This window comes from Mandrillus leucophaeus, unplaced genomic scaffold, assembly GCF_000951045.1.
Source record: "Mandrillus leucophaeus isolate KB7577 unplaced genomic scaffold, Mleu.le_1.0 Scaffold100, whole genome shotgun sequence".
Classification (NCBI taxonomy): domain Eukaryota; kingdom Metazoa; phylum Chordata; class Mammalia; order Primates; family Cercopithecidae; genus Mandrillus; species Mandrillus leucophaeus.
This window is the reverse complement of record NW_012098099.1, coordinates 5068719-5090513: the sequence shown is the minus strand read 5'-3', so window position 1 is coordinate 5090513 and position 21795 is coordinate 5068719. Positions and strand designations below refer to the sequence as shown.

The 21795-nt window shown below is 36.0% G+C and overlaps 1 protein-coding gene across 1 annotated transcript in view; it reads right to left on the bottom strand.

Moving 5' to 3' along the window:
- Positions 1 to 12345: 12345 nt before the first annotated feature.
- TBX20 (T-box 20) overlaps positions 12346 to 21795 on the bottom strand; it is a 52129-nt gene continuing 42679 nt past the window's right edge. Inside the window, exons 7-8 of the mRNA XM_011973062.1 lie at positions 14386 to 14498; positions 12346 to 12686 (exon numbers count right to left, since the gene is read on the bottom strand). Of these exons, the coding sequence (XP_011828452.1) occupies positions 12346 to 12686; positions 14386 to 14498 (454 nt within the window). The remainder of the gene's footprint in view (positions 12687 to 14385; positions 14499 to 21795) is intronic.

The following is a 21795-nucleotide window of genomic DNA, read 5'->3' as shown; positions in this document are numbered from 1 at the left end:
AAGGGATATTTGGGTCTCTATCTCCTTCATTTCTTCTCTGATCTTAGCTATTTCTTGCCTTCTGCTAGCTTTTAAATGTGTTTGCTCTTGCTTCTCTAGTTCTTTTAATTGTGATGTTAGGGTGTCAGTTTTAGATCTTTCCTGCTTTCTCTTGTGGGTGTTTAGTGCTATAAATTTCCCTCTACACACTAAATGTGTCCCAGAGATTCTGGTATGTTGTATCTTTGTTCTCATTGGTTTCAAAGAACATCTTTATTTCTGCCTTCATTTCCTTACGTACCCAGTAGTTATTCAGGAGCAGGTTGTTCAGTTTCCTTGTAGTTGAGCGGTTTTGCATGAGTTTCTTAATCCTGAGTTCTAGTTTGATTGCACTGTGGTCTGAGAGACAGTTTGTTATAATTTCTGTTCTTTTACATTTGCTGAGGATGCTTTACTTCCAACAATGTGGTCAATTTTGGAATAAGTGCGATGTGGTGCTGAGAAAAATGTATATTCTGTTGATTTGGGGTGGAGAGTTCTGTAGATGTGTATTAGATCCGCTTGGTGCAGAGCTGAGTTGAGTTCTTGGATATCCTTGTTAACTTTCTGTCTCGTGGATCTGTCTAATGTTGACAGTGGGGTGTTAAAATCTCCCATCATTATTGTGTGGGAGTCTAAGTCTCTTTGTAGGTCTCTAAGGACTTGCTTTATGAATCTGGGTGCTCATGTATTGGGTGCATATATATTTAGGATAGTTAGGAGCTTACTTATTTTCTAGGTAATTTCAAATTGGTCTGTTTATAAATGTTAAAAGATCCTTTCAAATTCTTCTTCAGCAAGTTGCCTCCACTAAAAAAGTGTCTTTGGACGTGTTTATTTTATAAAACAACTGCTTCAGTCTAAAACCTTTCTTGGGTTTACATATCTTGGATTGTCTCATTTTTAAACAGCATATTTGCTGCTGTTGAATTACTTTACAGAGCCTCTTTAAATTCATATTGGATGCAGGTGCTTCATCAAGGAGAAAGTGGAAAGACACCAACTTGCCATGAAGCATACAGCAAGTTTAGATATAAATGCATATGTAAGTAATACTTTGCACTTAGCTGTCTTTTGGACTATGGGAGAAAGGCATCTGTAATAACAAGTTGGAATTTCAAAGAGTTCCAATCTATTTTCTGTGTCCATGAGGGGGCTATCCACTCCCCACTCCTAATCCCCCCCCCAAAAAAAAAACTCAAAACCAAAAACCTAGAGCTCTGTAAGCCACCCATGCCCTGGTCATGTAGTGCTCCAGGCCTATATCAGATAAGACATACCTTATAAACAACTCCAAGCCTTTATCAGATAAGACATGCCTTATAAAGGCGTGTCTTATTCAAAGGGAGGGAGGTGATCCATAAATTAATTGGGAGATTTTTTCAGCTCCAAGTAGAGAGACTGCACAATTGCATACTATATGCACATTCATTTGAACCAGATTGGTACTCAGTTATCACTGTTAAATGACTTAACCAACATATACACAACTATACTTATATACATGTACCATGCCCCCCAAATCTACAAAATCCATTTTTCCCTGGATTTGATGGTAATATACCATGTACAAACTCCATCATATTGAGATTATTTTTATTTACCACCAAAGTAACTAATATAAGAATTACTACATTCAATTTTAATAAGCAAAAGCCACTACTATATTAGTCCATTTTCCCCATTTAGTAAAAAAAAAAAGTGCAGCTTGCTGCCAGTGCTCATTTAATTTTACATAAACACTTTATTTGAGGCTGACGCAAATCTCACTGATTTTCAACATGAAAGTAAAATATAAAAACTGTTCTTGGCCGGGCTTGGTGTGGCTCATGCCTGTAATCTCAGCACTTTGGGAGGCTGTGGCGGACGGATCGCAAGGTCAGGAGATCGAGATGAGACCATCCTGGCTAACGTGGTGAAACCCCGTCTCTACTAAAAATACAATAAATTAGCCGGGCATGGTGGCGGGCGCCTGTAGTTCCAGCTACTTGGGAGGCTGAGGCAGGAGAACGGCTTGAACTCAGGAGGCGGAACTTTCAGTGAGCTGAGATCATGGCACTGCACTCCAGCCTGGGTGACAAAGCAAGACTCCGTCTCAAAACAAAAACAAAAACAAAAACAAAAACAAAACAAAACAAAACAAAACTGTTCTTGGAGTTATTTATAAACAGAATTTGTCTCTAATCCTAATGTAACAGAAATGTAGATGATGATGTTACAGTAGGATTAGAGACAAGTATTTTGGGGGCAAACAGGAAATGATTTAAAGAATGAGTTTCAGAGTATTTCTCGGCATATTAAATGTAAAACATAGTAAAAGTGCCAATGATACATAATGAACCTGTGTGCTGTGTTTTACATTATATTTTAGCTTAAGATTGAACTTTGATTATAATATAGAGATGAAGATATATCACTAGACTAGGCCCAGTATGCTTTGGGTAATTTACTTTGTTTCTCTAGTTCTGATTTCCTCAACTATAAAATACTTTAGATGACATGGCCTAAATAAGGTCTTTTAAACTTATTTGATTCTAGTTGGTATTTGTACACATATTTAGGTAGATGCACCTGCTGAGTCATACAGTGGCCTGTACTAAGATCTCTTTTTACCACTTTTTCCCTTCCCTCCTCCTCTGCCTCCAGCTACGTGTTGAGACTCCAGCCTGAGGGTCTTACTCTGCAATCTATCCCGCAGTTTGTCCTCCAGTACCTACACTTGTCATTGCCCACCCAGAGGGCTGAACTCATCTTTCTCTCATCTCTTCCGCCCAGCCCCAACCTGGCCTCTCCCTTATCCCTGCCTTTATTCCTCTGATTCCTTCTCACCTGCACTGCCCAGTCTCTAAGTAGGGTGGGCCTCCTTGTTCCTATTTTCTGATTACTTCTATCTACTAGCAGCCTAAATGGCAACTAGAGAATAAGGAGAGTGAGACAGCCCTAAATAAATAATAAGTATTTATATCAAGACCACCAGATTTGTTAGGGGCAGCAGAGCTCTGCTTTCACACAGGTATGGACCCATCTCCTAAAGATAAATATGGAACTTTAAAATGCTCTCCTCATCTTTGCTACCATCTGTTGAAACTCTTTTTGAGATACTTATCAGTGACAATTTATAATCCATTAGTAGAAAAACCATTGAGTTTTGCAGCTTTTATATTTCCTAATTAAGGCTGTATACCTGGGTTCAATAAAAGCGAGGTAGACTTTTTTAAAAAAATTAAAATTTGGAAACATTTAAAGGGCTAGTGCAGTGTCTCAGTTATAAGTGTAAACAGAATTTAAATCTCCACTATTCCTAAGAGAAACCCCATACCCACTTGCAGTCATTTCCATTCCTCCCTCCTTCCAGCCTCTGGCACACACTAATCTATTTTCTGTCTCTATGGATATTTCTATGCTGGACATTTCACATGCATGGGATCATATAACATGTAGTCCTTTTTGACTGGCTTCTTTCTCTTAGCATCCTGTTTTCAAGGTTCATCCATGCTGTAACATTTATTGTACTTCATTTTTTATAGCTGAATAATCTTCCATAATATGGATATGCTGCATTTTATTTATCCATTTGTCAGTTGATGGTCATTTGGGTTGTCTCCACTGTTTGCCTATCATGAATGATGCTGCTATGAACATTCGTGTACAGGTTTTTGTCTGGACATATCTCTTCATTTTTCCTAGGTGTACACCTAGGAATGGAATTGCTGAGTCATATAGTAAGTAACCTTTTGTTTATCCTTTTCATGAACTGCCAGACTGCACCATTTTATATTCTTACTGACAATATATAAGGGTTACAATTTCTCCATATATATATAATTATAATTATAATTATAGCCATTGCAGTGGTTGTGAAGTGGTATCTCATTGCTGTTGCTGTTTTACTAAGAGGCTATTTTTAGAGCAGTTTTAGGTTTACAGAACAATCGAGTAGAGAATATAGAAGTCCCATATATCCCCTCTCCCCCACCCTGGCAGTCTCCCCTATTATTAAACTATTGCATTATTGTAGTGCATTTGTTACAATTGGTGAACCAATATTGGTGCATTATTGACTAAAAAGTCCATAGTTTACATTACGGCTTACTCTGAGTTGCACAGTTGCATGAATTTTGACAAACGCATGATTTCATGTATCTACTATTACAGTAGCATCATAGAGTTATTTCACTGGCCTAAATATCACCTGTGAGCCATCCCTTCATTTCTCCCTCTCCCCCCAAACCATGGAAACCACCGATCTTCTTACCATCTCTGTAATTTTGCCTTTTCCAGAATGTCATATAATTAGAACCACCCAGCATATAGCCCTTTTTTCACAAGCAATATGTATTTGAGATTCCTCCAAGTCTTTTCACAGCTTGATGGTGCATTTCTTTTTATTGCTGAAAAATATTCCATTGTATGGATAACGAATGTACCACAGACTGTTCATCCATTACCTATTGAAGGACATCTTAGTTCTAAGTTTTGGCAATTAATGAATAAAGCTGCTGTCAACAGTCATGTGCAGATTTTTAAGTGGATATAAAATTTCAACTCACTTGGGTACATACCCAGGAACATACTTGCTAGATCATATGATAAGACTATGTTAGCTTTGAAAGGAGTTGGCCAACTATCTTTTTAAATGGCTGTACCACTTTGCATTCCACCAGCAATGAATGAGAGTTCCTATTGCTCCACATCCTCACCAGCATTAGTGTTGCTAGTGTTTTGAATTGTAGCTCTTCTAATAGGTATGTAGTTGTAACTCATATTTTAATTTGCAACTCCCTAATCACATGTGATGTTGAGCATCTTTTCATATGCCTATTTGCCATCTGTATATCTTTGATTAAGTATCTGTTCAGAGAGATCCTTTGCCCATAATTTCTTTCCTTATTGTTGAATTTTAAGAGCTCTTTGTATATTTGAAATACGAATCCTTTATCAGATATGTGTTTTTGCAAATATTTACTCCCAGAGTGTGGCTAGTCATTTTATTCTCTTAACTATGTTCTTCACAGAAGTTTTTAATTTTCATGCAGTCCATCACGTTAATTTTTTTGTTACTGGATTGTGCTTTTGGTATTGTACCTAAAAAAAAAAAACTACCTAGATTTTCTCCTGTTACTTTCTAGAAGTTTTATAGCTTTGCATTCTGTATTTAAGGCTATGATCCATTTAAGTCAATTTTTGCAAAAGATTTAAGGTCTGTGTTTAGACTTATTATTTTGCATGTGGATATTCAGTTGTTCTAGTACCATTTGTTGAAAAGATTATTATTTCTCCACTGAATTGCCTTTGTTCCATTGTCAAAGGTCATTTAACTATATTTATATGGGCCTAGTTCTAGGCTCTCTGTTCCATTTATCTAATTGTCTATTCTCTTGCTAATAGTACACTGTCTTTATTACTATAGTTTTGTAGTAAGTTTTGAAGTTGGGTAGCATAAGTCCTCTGACTTTGTCTTTCTTCTCCAACACTGTGTTGGCTATTTTGGGTCTTTTGCCTTTAAATAAACTTTAGAATCAGTTTGTTATTAGCCACAGGTAACTGGCTCGAATTTTGGTTATGTTTGCATTGAGTCTATGGATTAAGTTGAGAAGAACAGATATCCTCACAATATTGAGTCTACCTATCCATGAACATGGACTATCTCTCCATTTGTTTAGATCTTCTTTGATTTCTTTCACCAAAGTTTTGTAGTTTTCCTTATATAGCTTTTGTGAAAATTTTATTTACACCTATTTGTTCTTTTTTCTTTTTTTAGTGATGATATAACTTTATTTCAAATTCCAATTGTTCACTGCTGGTATATAGGAAAGCAACAGTCTTTTTAAGTATTAATCTTGTATCCTTTAACCTTGCTATAATTCAACCTTGCCATAATCACTTATTGGATCTATGAGTTTGTTGGAAGCACATTATTTTCTATTTTTAAAAAAATCAATAAAAATAGGAAGGAAAAGATCCATTAAAACTCCAAACAAACCAAACAAATAAACCCACTTTTATTATGCGTAACATAACTATCCAGGAGGACAAAAAAATGAATTAATCAAAGTAACTGCTCAACATATCATTTGGCTATATACTCGTAGTTGAGTAGTACAGAAACAATGCAAACAAACCCTGACCTCTTTTTAGAAGGTTTGTGTATTGTAGTTGTACAGGTGAAGCAATCTGAAATTAGTTTTAAGTGTATGGTAGAGTTGAGTAAATAAATATGTAGAGGTAATTGTTGAGTCTTCTTCCACTGTATTCCATACAGATATGGAATGGGGCAAAGCAAGAAAAGAGGACTCTGTGGGAGTGCATTGGAATTGGAGGTATCAGTATGAATTCATGATTTCTAACACAATGGGAATCCTTCTGTCAGGAAAGACAAAGGCAGGCTGAAGAGCTATACTATATTTAAGGAGACTAAAGTAGCATGATGACTAAATGCAGTATGTGATCTTGAAGTAGGTCTGTACTGAAGAAAAGATACACTACAAAAGACATTACTGGGTCATTTGATAAATCTGGAATACAGATGATACATCACAGTATTGCACCATTGTTAAATCTCCTGAAGTTGCTAACTCTACTGTGATTATTTAGTGAAATCTTGTATTTAGAAAATACACTTTCAATTATTTAGAGATAATGGGGCATGACATGCTACTTACTCTCAAGTGGTTCAGAAAAATAATTTGTATATATTACATATCTATGCAGGTGCATGTGTGTTTATGCACACACTACTCACTGCAAATGCACACGATAAAGTAAATGGGGCAAAAGCTTAACAATTGTGAATCTGCATAAAGGGTGTACAGGGTTTCTTTACGGTCTTCTTGCAACTTTTCCATAAGCATGAAATTCTTTCAAATAAAATATTTCTAAAAGGTTGCTGTTAGTCATGCACAAAAAATTTAAGGGTAATAGAGTAGACTTTTGAAAGCAGGAGGTATGATAACATCAAATATTTTGAAGGACTGTCATGTGGAAGGAGGATTAAGACTTATAATTTGGCTAATCTTATTTGGTGTCATTCTGGTTTGTGTAATATTATTACAGCATATCCAAGTGCTCATGGCTGAAATAAGATACAGGAGTTTTTAAGTTTTATGGAGTCTTCAGTATAATTCAGTACAGAGAGGTGCAAAATCATGTGATTCTGAGGGTTCATTGGGTAGCATACACGAGTGAAGAGCACTGAGTGCAGAAAATGGGAAATGGTGAGAACTTGAGAGCAATGTCTTTTCCAAATGCTTTCAAATGCGACTAAAGACAAACCCAAAACACTGTGCAGTAATCCCAGGCTGTGTCCAGCCTGTGAGTGACCAGTTGGAACCCACAATCTTATCTAATCCTTTTTGTCAGGTGAGGAAACAGATACCAAACATCATAAAACGTGTAAGAGAATGAAAGGTGTAAATGGGTGCATATATATTAAAAAAAAAAAACACCATTTTTAATGAAAGAAACTAATATCCACACATTTGTACTTATGTACAATTGGGGTAATATATAATTTTAAGCTGTTTACAAATAATATGTAATGCTTCAAATATTACATAAGGTTGATAATATATTTCTAGCAGAAATAAATATATTGCACTTAAAAAGAACTGCATTAGATGTTACTTCATAGTATTAGGCTTATAACTTTTTTCATAAAACATTTCCCATGCCCTTCCCCCCACCCCCAGCACACACATTTCATTACAGTGACTGTTCTCACGCAATTCATTAAGCAAATGAACACAGCAAACAACAGAACTGTGATAGTGTCTACTAAAGAAGCTATATCCAATTTTATCCTTTAGGAAATAAAACAATTTCTTTTACGTTTCTGAAAATAAGGGAGGAAAAAATCCAACTAAACACAATATTTTAATGAACTAGAAGTAAAATACAACTTGTATTTTTTGTCCATATGTATGATTTCACAAAAATGATTTTGTTTTCTTATCAAGATATTTCATTTACAAAGGAGAGGGTAATGAAGTTATTTGAGGGAAGGACAGAGAAGAAGGGCTAGAAAATACATATGGAATATTTGCCGATCAAATATTTATAAATAAACCTTTCCATATTTAAGCATTCTGAAGAAAGGTAAGTCTTGGAATATTATAATTGGCATAGAATATGAATAGCAAAGAAAGGATTTGATGGTTTTCTAAAGTTTAAGGAGTTTGTAACCTTCCCTTTGCGTGTTTACAAAAAAATCTGTAATTCTAAAATAACATAAAAACTTCTATAAAACCCATCTTCCAGCCAGGCACAGCTCTTTAAAGGAGAAAGCTCAAAATCTTATCATCTGTCCAGTGATTTGTCTAGATTTAGGGTAGAGTATTGCTTTGTTTGTAATAATTATCAATTTCCTACATGTTTAATAGTGACAACAGTTTTTCTTACTTAGTCACTGGAAGATTAAGTTGTTTTTCTTGCAATTTGTTACTCTGCACATTACATAACTGGATTTTTTGAACTTTTTAGTTACTGAGTCATGGCTAAGCTTGACTGGGTATTTAATGGGGTGTAAAGTCATTTCATCCTCTTTATTCAAAAGTGATTTTTCTCAATATAAATCAGCTTATATTTAAGCAGGACAGCCTTTCAGGCTGTTTATCCCAACATCCTTTTGAAAAAGGCAGCATGGGATAAGGATGCTTTACTTCTAAGAATATTTATTCCTTGGCCTTTCAGAGGGTTTTTTTTTTTTCTTTTTTGGTGGGAAGGGAGCAGTTAGAGAGGAAAGTGTGTGTTGTGGCTGGAGAAGCAAAATGACAGAGATATGGATAAGGAGGGGAGACCTTGGAATGCCCCAGAAGTCAGTGTAACTCCTACAATATAGCTGTACACAGGGCCTTTGCTAGATGATGATTCATCAGGAAGCTTCTTAATATCTCTTACTCTGTGCCCACCTACTAGGAATGACGGTAGGCCTTCTGGACAAGTTACCATTGTTATTAACTCAAAAGATCCAGCAATACAATATAAGCTCATTAATCTACATCTTGTTAACTAATAATCTGTGATGTGTTAGACAAGTTGGATATGTTTACCTACATATTGCTAAGGGTAGACAGAGGAGAGGAGAAGACTAAGTTAGTAAAAAAAAAAAAAAAAAAATTGAGGCTGGGCGCGGTGGCTCACACCTGTAATCCGAACACTTTGGGAGGCTGAGTGGGCAGATCACAAGGTCAAGAGATCGAGACAATCCTGGCCAACATGGTGAAATCCCGTCTCTACTAAAAATACAAAAATTAGCTGGGCATCGTAGCGCGTGCCTGTAATCCTAGCTACTCAGGAGGCTGAGGCAGGATAATTGTTTGAAACCAGGAGACAGAGATTGCAGTGAGCCGAGATCGTGCCACTGCACTCTAGCCTGGGAACAGACTGAGACTCCGTCTCAAAAAAAAAAAAAAAAAAAATGAATCTACTCAGAATTATTGATATTTTAAAAACAAACCACAACTGTTAAGTTCTGAATTAATTCCTCAGGATTAGATAAAGCACGTCTGGCAGGACCTCTTTTTAGCAGCACTTCCCATTAGCCATGCTTTTTGACACTATAATATACTCGTGGCTTGGGGAGAGAGGTGGGAGGAACCCTGAATATATGCCAAATATATTATAATTCATGGCCTTTATTATTCAATTGGCTTTCCCATTAAATATGTAGTTCTTGAAATTACTTTTGCCAGAATGGGCTTTGGAATTTTAAATACTAAACTCCCAAGGGTTTAATAAGAATCAACCACCAGGATACCTCAGAAAGGCCCAGGGAGGGGAAATTTCTACCCCTTGGTTTCCATGACTCAAGTGACTCTGATGAGGTTAAGCTCTATTTCACTTGTGCTTCTTTTCTCTGGTTCGGATAATACTTAAAAATATACATCCAATTTAGATTTTAGGTCTGACTAGTCTTTGTTTTCTCTAAGCACTCTTATTTATAGTCTTATATTGCTTAATTACAAAATAAAATTATGAAGTCAGGAAATACTAGTGTAAAACCATATTTAACAAAAACACACAAATATCTTTGAGACATGCAGATTGGCAGAAATGTATGTATTAAATGTATGTATCAAAACAGTATGTATTAAAACAATCTTTTCATCCTGTTTGAAAATAAAATTCAGACACAGATTTCACCTTAGTAGACCAGTAAGTTATCAGGGTATTGAGTAGCATTATGTAAAACAGCATCTTTTGTTATTCCTGCTTTAAGCAGCAGTACTCTATATTCAAAAGAGCACTGGCAACAGGCCAGCTATTAAATAGTAAACCCCTATCCTAGCTCTATGGATAGTTTAAACATTACTCATAACAGGTTTTTTAAAGAAATGACACCTGTACTTTGTTTGAAAACAAACTACCTGTGGATACTACAGCATAACATGCAACAAGTTAAAAATTAGCCCACAGTGTTTGCTGTAGGATCATGAGATGCTTTGTTAACACAGCCTATGCTTTTCTGTAAGTAAACTTCAGAGTATAGTGGAGAATAGCAAGTGCAAAATCCAACAACAGCATCACCTAGACAGGCTGTGCCATGATGCCTTGTTTCACAGGCTGGAAGTGCCCACAAAAGCATGTGATATGGAAAAGGCTAACATTAAAACCACCAAATAAAATCCCATGGGAGTCTGATGTGATAAGTATATTGCATTTCCCCCAAAATACACTTCTACTGTCAGTAGAAATATTTCCCATCTTTTTTAACAGATTCAATACTTTTGTAGCAAGAAGAGTAGAATGAATATTACATACAAAAAATTAAATTAGAGTTTTGGAGAAATTTGCTAAGACGACAGGTTACATCCTGTAGTTGAAGTGCATTAAATCTGAAGTTGAAAAACTATTAATTTCATTAAATATGTTATTAGGGAAATAAATTGTTGCAAAATGCCAAATGTGTTACCCTGACTGTAAATGCTTATATATATATATCTATATATGCTGTTCAAAAACAATATACAGGTCATATATAACTAAAATATAATTTGTTGCTATTATAAACATTAAAGGAAGGCTTAAGAAGATAGCAAAAGTTGAAAATAAAGTAGAAGAATGCTTTAGTTGATTTATAAGAACTGCCAACATTTCAGTTATGAAGCCATTATGTTATCAAGCAATTTAAGATTACAGACCTAGCAAAATGGTAAAGGAGTCACTAAATGTAACACAGTAAGGAAAAAGGCCAAATTAGATGTATGGACACGTTTCCACTCAGGAGCACAGGTTAAATCATGGCTATCCTGGCATTTAGAATGGTCATTCTCAAATCCTTGCCAATCAGTGGCAGCAACAACAAGACAGATTTACTGAAAATGAGAATTTGTTCAGATGCATTTTAACATCCACAAGGTCTCCCAAAACTAAAGGAAAATGAAGGGACCTCTGGCACTAATGGCAGAGAGAAATCCTTTTGGAATAGAATCACCATCCTTCTGTTGCAGCTGTAAGTGAAAGCAAGCCTCACATAACATCATGCCTAGGCTTTGGAGTGTTCCTCAGTGAATTAGTCAGTAGTGTGTTTAGAACGCAGCCCAGAAAAATCAAACTTCAGTTTTACCATGTAATATAGAGAGGCTCTTGCTTCAAAACTGTACATGGAAGATTTTTCCTCTATAACCCTAGCCCCAACCCTAACTCTGGCAAGTATTTGCAATAAAGAAAACTAGGAAGAAAGAAGACTATGAAAACCAAGCTTGTTGGTTACTGGCCCTTCAGTATTACAAATAGAACTTTGTGAGGTCATTACCATGTATTCATCCACAAAACAGGATGCATTAGCATTATCTCAGCTCCTTCCCCAGCAGACTAACACAAAAGAAAACGAAACATGCTTATGCTATGGCACTACAAGTATTTCTCTACTGGCTCCCCTTTTCTACAGGGATAAATTGACTTCAGTTAGTCATTATGGTCAGTATGCTATATAGTATGGCCTCTTTGAAGATTCTTTTATCCTGTGAAAAGCAGAAAGAAACCCTATACACAGTGATTTTATACATTACCGCATCAACACAGCGTTTTAACCATGAGGAATAATGCACTTTAAGATTCATCAGCCTTGTATTATTAAACTTTCAGGCTGGCTGAGAACTTTACATGGATTCTCTCCTGAACCCAAGAGCTGTCCCTCAACTACAGATGAATCCTGGTCCGTGGTGCATTCCCTCAGTGGTAGGTTTTATTGTGAGTCCAGCTCTCCTCTTTGATAGGTCCTGTGTCTCCTGGAAAGCCCCTGCTCCAATACCCCACATCCTACCCACCCAGCCCTGTCCTATATTTCCATACCCATTTGCGCATTCTGGGTCTCCATTTTTAGAAGAGTCATACAAATGGCGTCATCACAGCAGAGGAATGGCGTAGTCCTTGAATGGCAGCATAGGGCCCCTGCTGAAAATAGTGATGGTATCGCGGCATGTGGAATGAAGGGAATGTGGGGCCACTCCCTTGCATGGAGCTGGCAATGGCCGATGGGGTCAGAGGCATTCCCAGTCGGCTATATGGTGGCAGAGAACCCTGGATGGGGTGAGGAATGGGTGTTGCTATGGATGCTGTGCTGGTGCCAAGAGCAGTCAGGGACTGTGGGTGCTGAAACCCAGGAAAACTGGAAGAAGATGATACCCAGGAGCTGAGAGACAAATTATCAGATGTTGTAAAGGCTGACCCTGTAAGGAAAAATACTCATTAGGCTGGAAACACTGTGTCAATGTACAGATCAAGAATTAAATTATCTGTAAAGATCCATTTGTGTTTAAGAATATTTAATACATCTATAATTTAGAAAGACAAACACACATGAGATCTGTCATGAGGCAGATCCACCTTTCTAGATAAGAAGATGATATTTACACCTCCATGGAATAGAGAATTTACTAAATGGAAAAAGACAACTCATTGGATAGCCTGCAGCCTCCCACAGAGTGGCCAAAACATTAATACCCTGCCTGCAGTTAATGACCTGATTCTCTTAAAAGAAACTGCAAATACCTGATATCTGTTCTGACCTCTGTAATGTCATAAGGAAGACTGAATGTATTAAATCTCTTCCAAGCTGTCTGGTTTCCAAAACTGTTGTGAGAACCTAAGAAAGTAAGTTTTCCTACCACAGCATCCAGAAATGTAGAATAGAGTTGACACTGAATTTTCTGACTGTACACAGTTGACCCTTGAACAACAGCGGTTAGAACCACATGGGTCCACTTACATGCAGATATTTTTAAATACAATTTACACTGAGTGTGCCTGACCCCTCTTGCCTCACTTTCACCTCCTCCACCTCTTCAGCCTCTACAACCTCCGAGACAGCAAGACCAACCCCTCCTCTTCCTCCTCTGCCAACTCAGGGTGAAGATGAGGATGAAGATCTTTATGATAATCCACTTCCACTTAAGGAATAGTAAATATATTTCCTTTCTATGATTTTCTTAATAACTTTTTCTCTAGCTTGATTTATTATTAGAATACAGAATGTAATACATGTAGCACACAGGATATGTGTGAATTGACTGTTTAAGTTACAGGTAAGGCTTCTGATCAACAGTAGGCTATTAGTAGTTCAGTTTTAGGAAGTCAAAAGATATATGCACATTTTGGACCACACAGGAGTTGGTTCCCTAACCACTGTGTTGTTCAAGAGTCAACTGTAATACTAGTGGTTCACTTGGACTGAGTAATAAGAAATGTCCTATGTTTTCACGGATTATATAATTTCATATTAAGGACATAAAACAATGACAGAGGACTCTCTCCCCACACGAACTTCCCTGTTCCCAGAATGGAGCACCTCTGAGCTCTTTTCTCTGGACTCTCTTCCCAGATGCAGAGGGCTGCTCTCTAAGCCATGGGAACAGAGAAACTTTGTTCAGTTCCTGCTGTCAACATTGGGGCCACTGCCTCTATGTAATATCCTTCATTAGGAAAATCCTCTTTTAAAAGTGTTTTCTATTTTGGTCTTTGATTCTAACAAATTATTCCTGACACAGATGGAACAGATATATTCCCTGATTTTCAGATTATGAAACTGAGGTTCAGAAGGACTTGGGGACTGACCCCAAAGTTCAACAGCTCTTATGTACTAAATCATGGACAAGTAACTCCTGATCCCTGACTCAAAGGCTCAGTTTCTTTCACTAAGAAAAACAAACCACAGGAAACCTGCAGGCAGCATCATCACCTATGATTCAAAGGCAAAATAATGAAATGTGTGAGAATCAGTGTAGGGGCTCTTCCTTCCCAGGGAGGCTCCTGAAATCCTTTCCGGGCATCGTGTACTCTGAGGACTGGCCGTCTCATCAACGACCTGCCCCCATTCTCCTTTAGGTGCTCTGGCTCCCAGCAATTCCATGGCCTTGGAAGCTACCTTACCTCGATTTGGGGTTGTCTGACTCTCATCCCCCAAGACATCTTCTTCTCCTCCATAGGTACGGATGGGTGAGCGCGCATAGGAATGCTTTTGAATCAGGCTCTCCACACTTTCCCTAGGTTAGAGTGACACATCACAGGTTAATTAAAATGTAAAGGACTCAGAGATAGAGAGAGGTCTTAGAGGTAACTCACTAATCATTAAAGCCATTTTCTCAGCCAAAAAGCAACCACTGCACAGAAAGATGAAATTCAAAACATGTACATTTATTCTACTGCACAGTGACTCCTCAGAGACATGACCTCAGGTGTATGACTGCAAGCAAACATGACTGACTAGGACATGGACAATCCCCTGAAATACTTTAAAATGAAGGACAAAGGGGTGAACAGGAGCTATGAAACCTGACCACAGGAATATGGAATTCCATGATGTGAAAAATAATGAGTGAATGAATTTACTACAAGGAGCTGCAATGACTCTTCTTACTGACTTCATCAGCTAACAAATACAAAACAAATACTCAGTTGATACAAATTGCACTGATCCAACAACCAATGAAATGTTGGCAAAAAGTTCAAATTCTCATTAGTCATCAAAAGACTCTAATACGCACCAAGAAATCAAGCAAATTCATAGGTTATAGTACAATATGGATAGTTTGGATAATGAACACTAAGATCCTTGTTGCTGTAAGACTGAAAATTACAAAAAACCCATGAAGAAAACACAAATGGCCAATAAGGAGTTTTAGCCTCTAGGTAAATTGGTACATTGTTTTGTAGATGGTCTTCCTCCTGTAACATAGTCCATCAACCAAAGAGTGAGGTTAACTTTAAAAAATAAAAAATTATTTTGGCATTGGACAATTTGACCTTCTGCTTTAAAAAACAAAAACAAAAACAAAAAAAGGCAGTACAATTTTAGCCAATTTGTTTGCCAAAACTGCATACTGATAACAGATTAGTCTGCATGGCACACATTTCTGGAACAGCTGTGGCCCAAAGACCAATGCCAAACTGACCACCGAAGGACAAAAGAGGACTTATAAAATACGTGTTAAATAAGGAAGGACAAACAAAACACCACATTTCATATTGAGGGAATAAGCACAGCAAACAAAATGTCATAATAACTTTTTAAAATGTTAACACTTCAACATTTCACGTAAGTATGCAAACTTTACCTGTGAAAAATTACTACCTAATTCATAGTAAATTTGGTGTTGTAGAAAGCTTGTATACCCACATAGATGAAGGCATTTTATAATATATAGTATGACTATGAGGACTTAAGGATATGCCTAAAAGGAAAATTAATTCTGCAACTATTTAAGTTATATCACTATTCTCAAACGGTTTTAGAGTAAGAAGAAAGCACCACCTCATATTGTCAAAATAACACAGCATTAACACATAGGTGTCAAAAAGAATGAGGTCATTCCATATGTACAGATATGGAATAATTTTCAAGATGCAGTAAGTGAAAAAAGTAAAACACAGAATGATATGTAAAGTATGCTACCATTTGTGAAGTTAGAACACAGGATATGTATGTTCACATATGCCTGCACGTGCATAGGATTTCTAGAATGTTCCAGTTTCCAGAACAAGAAACTGCCTAGAAAAGGTTGCCTCTGCGGGGTGAAACCAGGAACCTGAAGGACTGGAGTAGTGATTCTCAAATTTGTGTATATGTTTGAATCAACTAGGGATCTTGAAACAAACAAAAAAAACTATATTAAGATATGATTAAAATACAGAAAGTGGCACATATTTAAAGTGTACGGGGCCAGGGCCAGTGGCTCACGCCTGTAATCCCAGCACTTAGGCAGGCCCAGGCGGGCAGATCACCCAAGGTCAGGAGTTCAAGACCAGCCTGGCCAACATGGCAAAACCCTGTCTCTATTAAAAATACAAAAATCAGCTGGGCATGGTGGTGGGCACCTATAAACCCAGCTACTCAGGAAGCTGAGGCAGGAGAATTGCTTGAACCTGAAGGCAGAGGTTGCAGTGAGCCGAGATCACGCCACTTCACTCTAGCCTGGACAAAAGAGCGAAACTCCATCTTAAAAAAATAAAATAAAAATAAAGTGTATAGTTTGATCAGTTTGGACATATGTATGCACCAGTGACAGCATTGACACAAGTAAAATAATGAAAATATCTAACACTTACGAAAGCTTCCTCAAGCTCCTATGCTCCATGGTCCCCATCGCAACAAATCTTTCCAAGGAAACCACTAATATAATTTGTTTTTGCAGATTAGTCTGCATTTTCTAAACTTTTATAAAGATGAAATCTTATCTAATATATTCTTTTTTATCTGGCTTTTACTCAGCAGATTTTAAGATTTATCATGTTGGGGCATACATTAATATTTCTTGCTATGAGTAGCATTATATTACATGGATATATTATGGTTTATTCACTTATTGATGGATATTTGACTTGTTTCAGTTTTTGAATGTTACAAATGAGGCTGCTACACATATTTATGCATACTTTTTAATAAATGGACATATACTTTTATTTATCTTGGAAAGACACCTAAGGATGAAATGACTAAATTGCATGGTTAGGTATAAGTGCAATTTATAAGTGCCAAACTATTTGTCAAAGTAGTCATACAATTTAGCATTCCCACCACCAGTGTATGAGAATTCCAGGTCCTCTATACTCTCACTAACACCTGATACGGTCAACATTTAATTTTAGCTATTGTAATACGCATATGCTGGTATTCTATCATACTTTTAATTGTGTTCCCCCAATGACTATAATGTTGAACATCTTTTTCTGTGCTTATTTGCTTCCATATTTCTAGCTGTTAATATTCTGTTCATTTAAAAAATCAGGTTGTTTTCTGAGTTTTGAGATTTCTTTTTCTATTCTGGGCACTGGTGTTTATAGAATATATGATTTGCAAATATTTTCTTGTAGGCTGTGGCTTGTCTTTTCTCCTTCCTAAACAGTTTCTTTCTAAAAGCAGAGTTTTTAATTCTGATGAAGTGCAATTTATCCATTTATAATTCTATGGATCATGCTTTTGGTGCCATATTTTAAGATCTTTGCCTAACCCAAGACCACAAAAGTTTTCTCCTAATTTTTTTCTGAAAGTGTTATAGTGTGAGGTTTTATGTTTGTGTCTATGATTCATCTTGAGTTAATTTTATATATGAATGAGTTATCAATTGTTCATTTTTGTGCTTATGAATATCCCATTATTTCAACATTACTTGTTGAGAAGACTGTCCCTTCTCCATCACATACATGTGGGTCTGCTCTTGGACTCTCTATTCTATTAATGTGTTTGTGGAACTTGACACCAAAACTATACTGTCTTGATTATCCTAGCTGAATAAAAGTGTTAGTACTTTTGACATTAGAATTAGTACTCTATCTTTTTTTTCAAAGTTGTTTTGGCTATTCTAGTTCTTTGCATTTCCATGTGAAATTTAATATTACTTTGTCAATCTCTACAAAGACGACTTCTGTAATTTTGATCAGGATTATTTTAGATCTACATATCAATTTGTGCATAACTGACATCTTAATATTGCATCCTTCAAATTATGAACCAGTATATCCTTCCATTTCATTAGGTCTTCTTTAATTTCTCTCAGCAATGTTTTTGTAGTTTTAAGTACATACATCTTGCATATCCTTTGCCAGATTTATCCCTACTTTGTATTATAGTAAATACTGCTTTTTAACTTCAATTTCTGATATTCATTTATAATAGATAGAAATACAATTTATTTTTTATATTGATCTTATATTCTGTGAACTTGCCAAACACTTATTTGTTCTAGTGGGTTTTGGAGATTTGGGGTTTTTGTATAGATAATCATGATGCCTGTACACAAAGATAGTTTTACTTCTGTCTTTCCAATCACAATGACTTTGATTTTTCCTGACTTATTGCCATGGCTAAAACTACCTGTACAATGTTGAATTGGCAGTGGTAAGAAGGGCTGGGCACAGTGGCTCATGCCTGTAATCCCAACACTTTGGGAGACCAAGGTGGGCAGATCACCTGAGGTCAGGAGTTCAAGACCAGCCTGACCAACATGGGGAAACCCTGTCTCTACTAAAAATACAAAATTAGCTGGGCGTGGTGGTGTGTGCCTATAATCCCAGCTACTCGGGAGGCTGAGGCAGGAGAATTGCTTGAACTCGGGAGTCGGAGGTTGCGGTGGGCCAAGATTGAGTCATTGCACTTCAGCCTGGGCAACAAGAGAGAAATTCCGTCTCAAAAAAAGAAAAAGGAAAAAAGAATGGACTTGTTCTTTATCTTACAGAAAGCATTCAATTTTAAAGGTTAAAAATAACCTTTACCAGACTAAAGGTTCTCTTCTATTCCTAGTTTGCTGAGAGTTTTCAAGAATTGAGGTTGAATTTTGTTAAATGCTTTTTCTGTGTCTGCTGAGATAATCATATAGTTTTTAGTTTGTCAGTATGATTATTACATCCATTGAATTTCAACTGTTAAATCGACCTTCCATTCCTGAACTAGGCCCTAGTTATTTATGTCATATATTATCGTTTTTTAAAATCAATTTCCTAAAATTCTCTTCAGAATTTTTCCATGTATATTCATGAAGAATATTGATCTTTCTCTAGTTTTAGTATCAAGATAAGGCTAGTCTCATAGAATTAGTTAAAACTCTTCCCTCCTCTTCAATTTTCTAGAAGATTTCAGGTAGAATCGTCATTATTTCTTCCTTAAATGTTTGGTATCATTCACCAGTGAATGTGGACGTAGAGTTTTCTTTGTAAAAGGTTTTTAACTACAAATTCAAAATTATCGGAGTATCTGTTTTCTCTTGAATGAGCTTTGGTAGATTCTGTCTACAAGGAATTTGTCCATTTTGTTTAAATTGTTAAAATTTTAAGCGTACATGTTCACAATATTCCTTTATTATCTTTCCTTTTAATACCTGTAGAATCTGTAGTGATATTACTCCTTTCATTCTTGATTATGGTAATTTATATTTTCTTCCCTTATTTTCTTGGTCAGTTTGACCAGCAAACGGTCAATTTTATTAATCTCTGCTTTTTGTTTCATGGATTTTTCTCTACTGCTTCCCTGTTTTCTAGTCCATCAATTTCTACTCTGATATTTATTATTTTCTTTCTTCTACTTGCTTTGGGTTTCATTCACTCTTGTCCTAGTTTCTTGAGATGGAAGATGAAGTTATTGATTTAGGACCTTTCATTTCTAAAGTAGAGATGTAGCACTATAAATTTCCTGGAAGTAATGTTTCAGCAGAATCCTGCAAGTTTTTATATGTTGTATTTTCTTTTTTATTCAGTTCAAAATATTTTCTAATTTCCCTCTTGATATCTTCCTTCCCGCAAGGGTTGTTTAGACATGTGTTATTTGACTTTCAAATATTTGGGGACTTTCGAGATATCTTCCTGTTATTTTTTCTAATATAATTCTATTATGGTCAGAGAGCACACTTTGTATGACTTGAATGCCTTTAAATTTATTGAGACTTTTTTTGTGTAGAGTGTATTATCTTTATAAACATTCTGTGTATACTTGCAAAGAAGGCATATTCTGTTAACTTTAGATAATATTTTCTTTTTTTTTTTTTTTGAGATGGAGTCTCGCTCTGTCAGATCTCGGCTCACTGCAAGCTCTGCCTCCCGGGTTCATGCCATTCTCCTGCCTCAGCCTCCTGAGTAGCTGGGACTACAGGAGCCTGCCGTCACACCTGGCTAATTTTTTTGTATATTTAGTAGAGACAGGGTTTCACCATGTTAGCCAAGATGGTCTTGATCTCCTGACCTTGTGATCTGCCCGCCTCAGCCTCCCCAAGTGCTGGGATTACAGCCGCGAGCCACTGCACCTGGCCTAATTTTAGATAATATTTTCTAAATATCAATTGGGTCAAGTTAGTTGATACTGTTGTTCAAATCTTCTGTGTCTCTACTCATTTTCTCTCTACTTGCTCTATCAATTATTAAGAAAGGGATATTAAAATTTCCAACTATGATCGTATATTTGTCTGTTTTTTCTTATACTTCTGTCAGACATAAAGATGTAGGACTGTATATTACCTTGAAGAATCGAGCCCTTTATTAGTATGAAATTATCTACTTTATACCTAGTAACATTCTTTGCTCTGAAATCTACTTTGATATTAACACAATAACTCTAAGTTTTTCAAAATTATTGTTAATATGCTACTTTTTTTCATTGCTTTACTTTCAACTTACGTCTCTACACAGAAAGCATATTTGATACAGGCAGCATATAATCAGGTCTTACTTTTTAATTCAAAGCAATCTCTGCTTTTTGAGATATTTAGTGCATTTATATTTAATGTAATTATTGATATAGTTAAGTTGAAGTCTGGCTATTTGTTTTCTATTTGTCCCATCTGTTCTTTGTTATATCTTTCCTCTTTCTTGCTTTCTTTTGGGTTTTCTTTAAATGATTTCATTTCATATCCTTTGTTGGTTTATTAGATATAACTTTGTTTTGTTATTTTCATAAATGACTTAGGATTTATAGTAAATATCTTTAAGTTGTCACAATCTGCCTTCAAGTGATATTAAATCTTTCAAGTTAGTATAAGACCCTCAAAATAATATATTTTCATTTCTCCCTTACAGCCATTGTGCCATTCTTGTCAAACATTTTATTTTTTACATAAACTCTATTCTAATTGTTATCATATTTGTTTAAAAGGTTAACTATCTTTTTAAAATATTTAATTAATAATAAAAAATTAATCTACTTATCCATGTAGTTCTTATTCCTGTGCTCTTCATGCCTTTGTTTACATCCACATTGACATCTGGTATTATTTTCTTTCTGGTTGAGGGACTTCCTTTAACATATCTGTACCGCAGTTTGCTGGTGGTGAATTCTTCGCCTTTTGTATGTCTGAAAAAATCTTTATTTTGCTTTTGTTTTCTTGAAAGATATTCTTGCTGGGTAAAGAATTCTAGTTAACAGAGTTGATTTCTCTTTCAGTACAGATGATCCCCAACTTGCAATGGTTAAGCTTACAAATTTTCAGCTTCACAATGGTGCAAAAGCAGTAGGCATTCAATACAGTCCTCGGCTTATGATGGTGTTATATCTGGACTTAGACACTTTTGACTTATATTTTCAATTTATGGTGGGTTTATCCAACCATGACCCCATTGTTAGTCAAATAGCACCTGTTCTTTAAAAATGTTGCTTCACTGTCTCCTCATTTACTTTGTTTCTGATGAGAAATCTGTTCTCATCCTTATCTTTGTTCCTCTTATGTAATATGTCTATCATTCTCTGGCTGTTTTAATATTTTCTTTATATCACTAGTTTTGTGTAATTTGACTATAACATAATTTGGTATTATTTCTTCTTGCTTTTTGAGCTTGGGTTTGTTGGGCTATTTTGGATTGTGT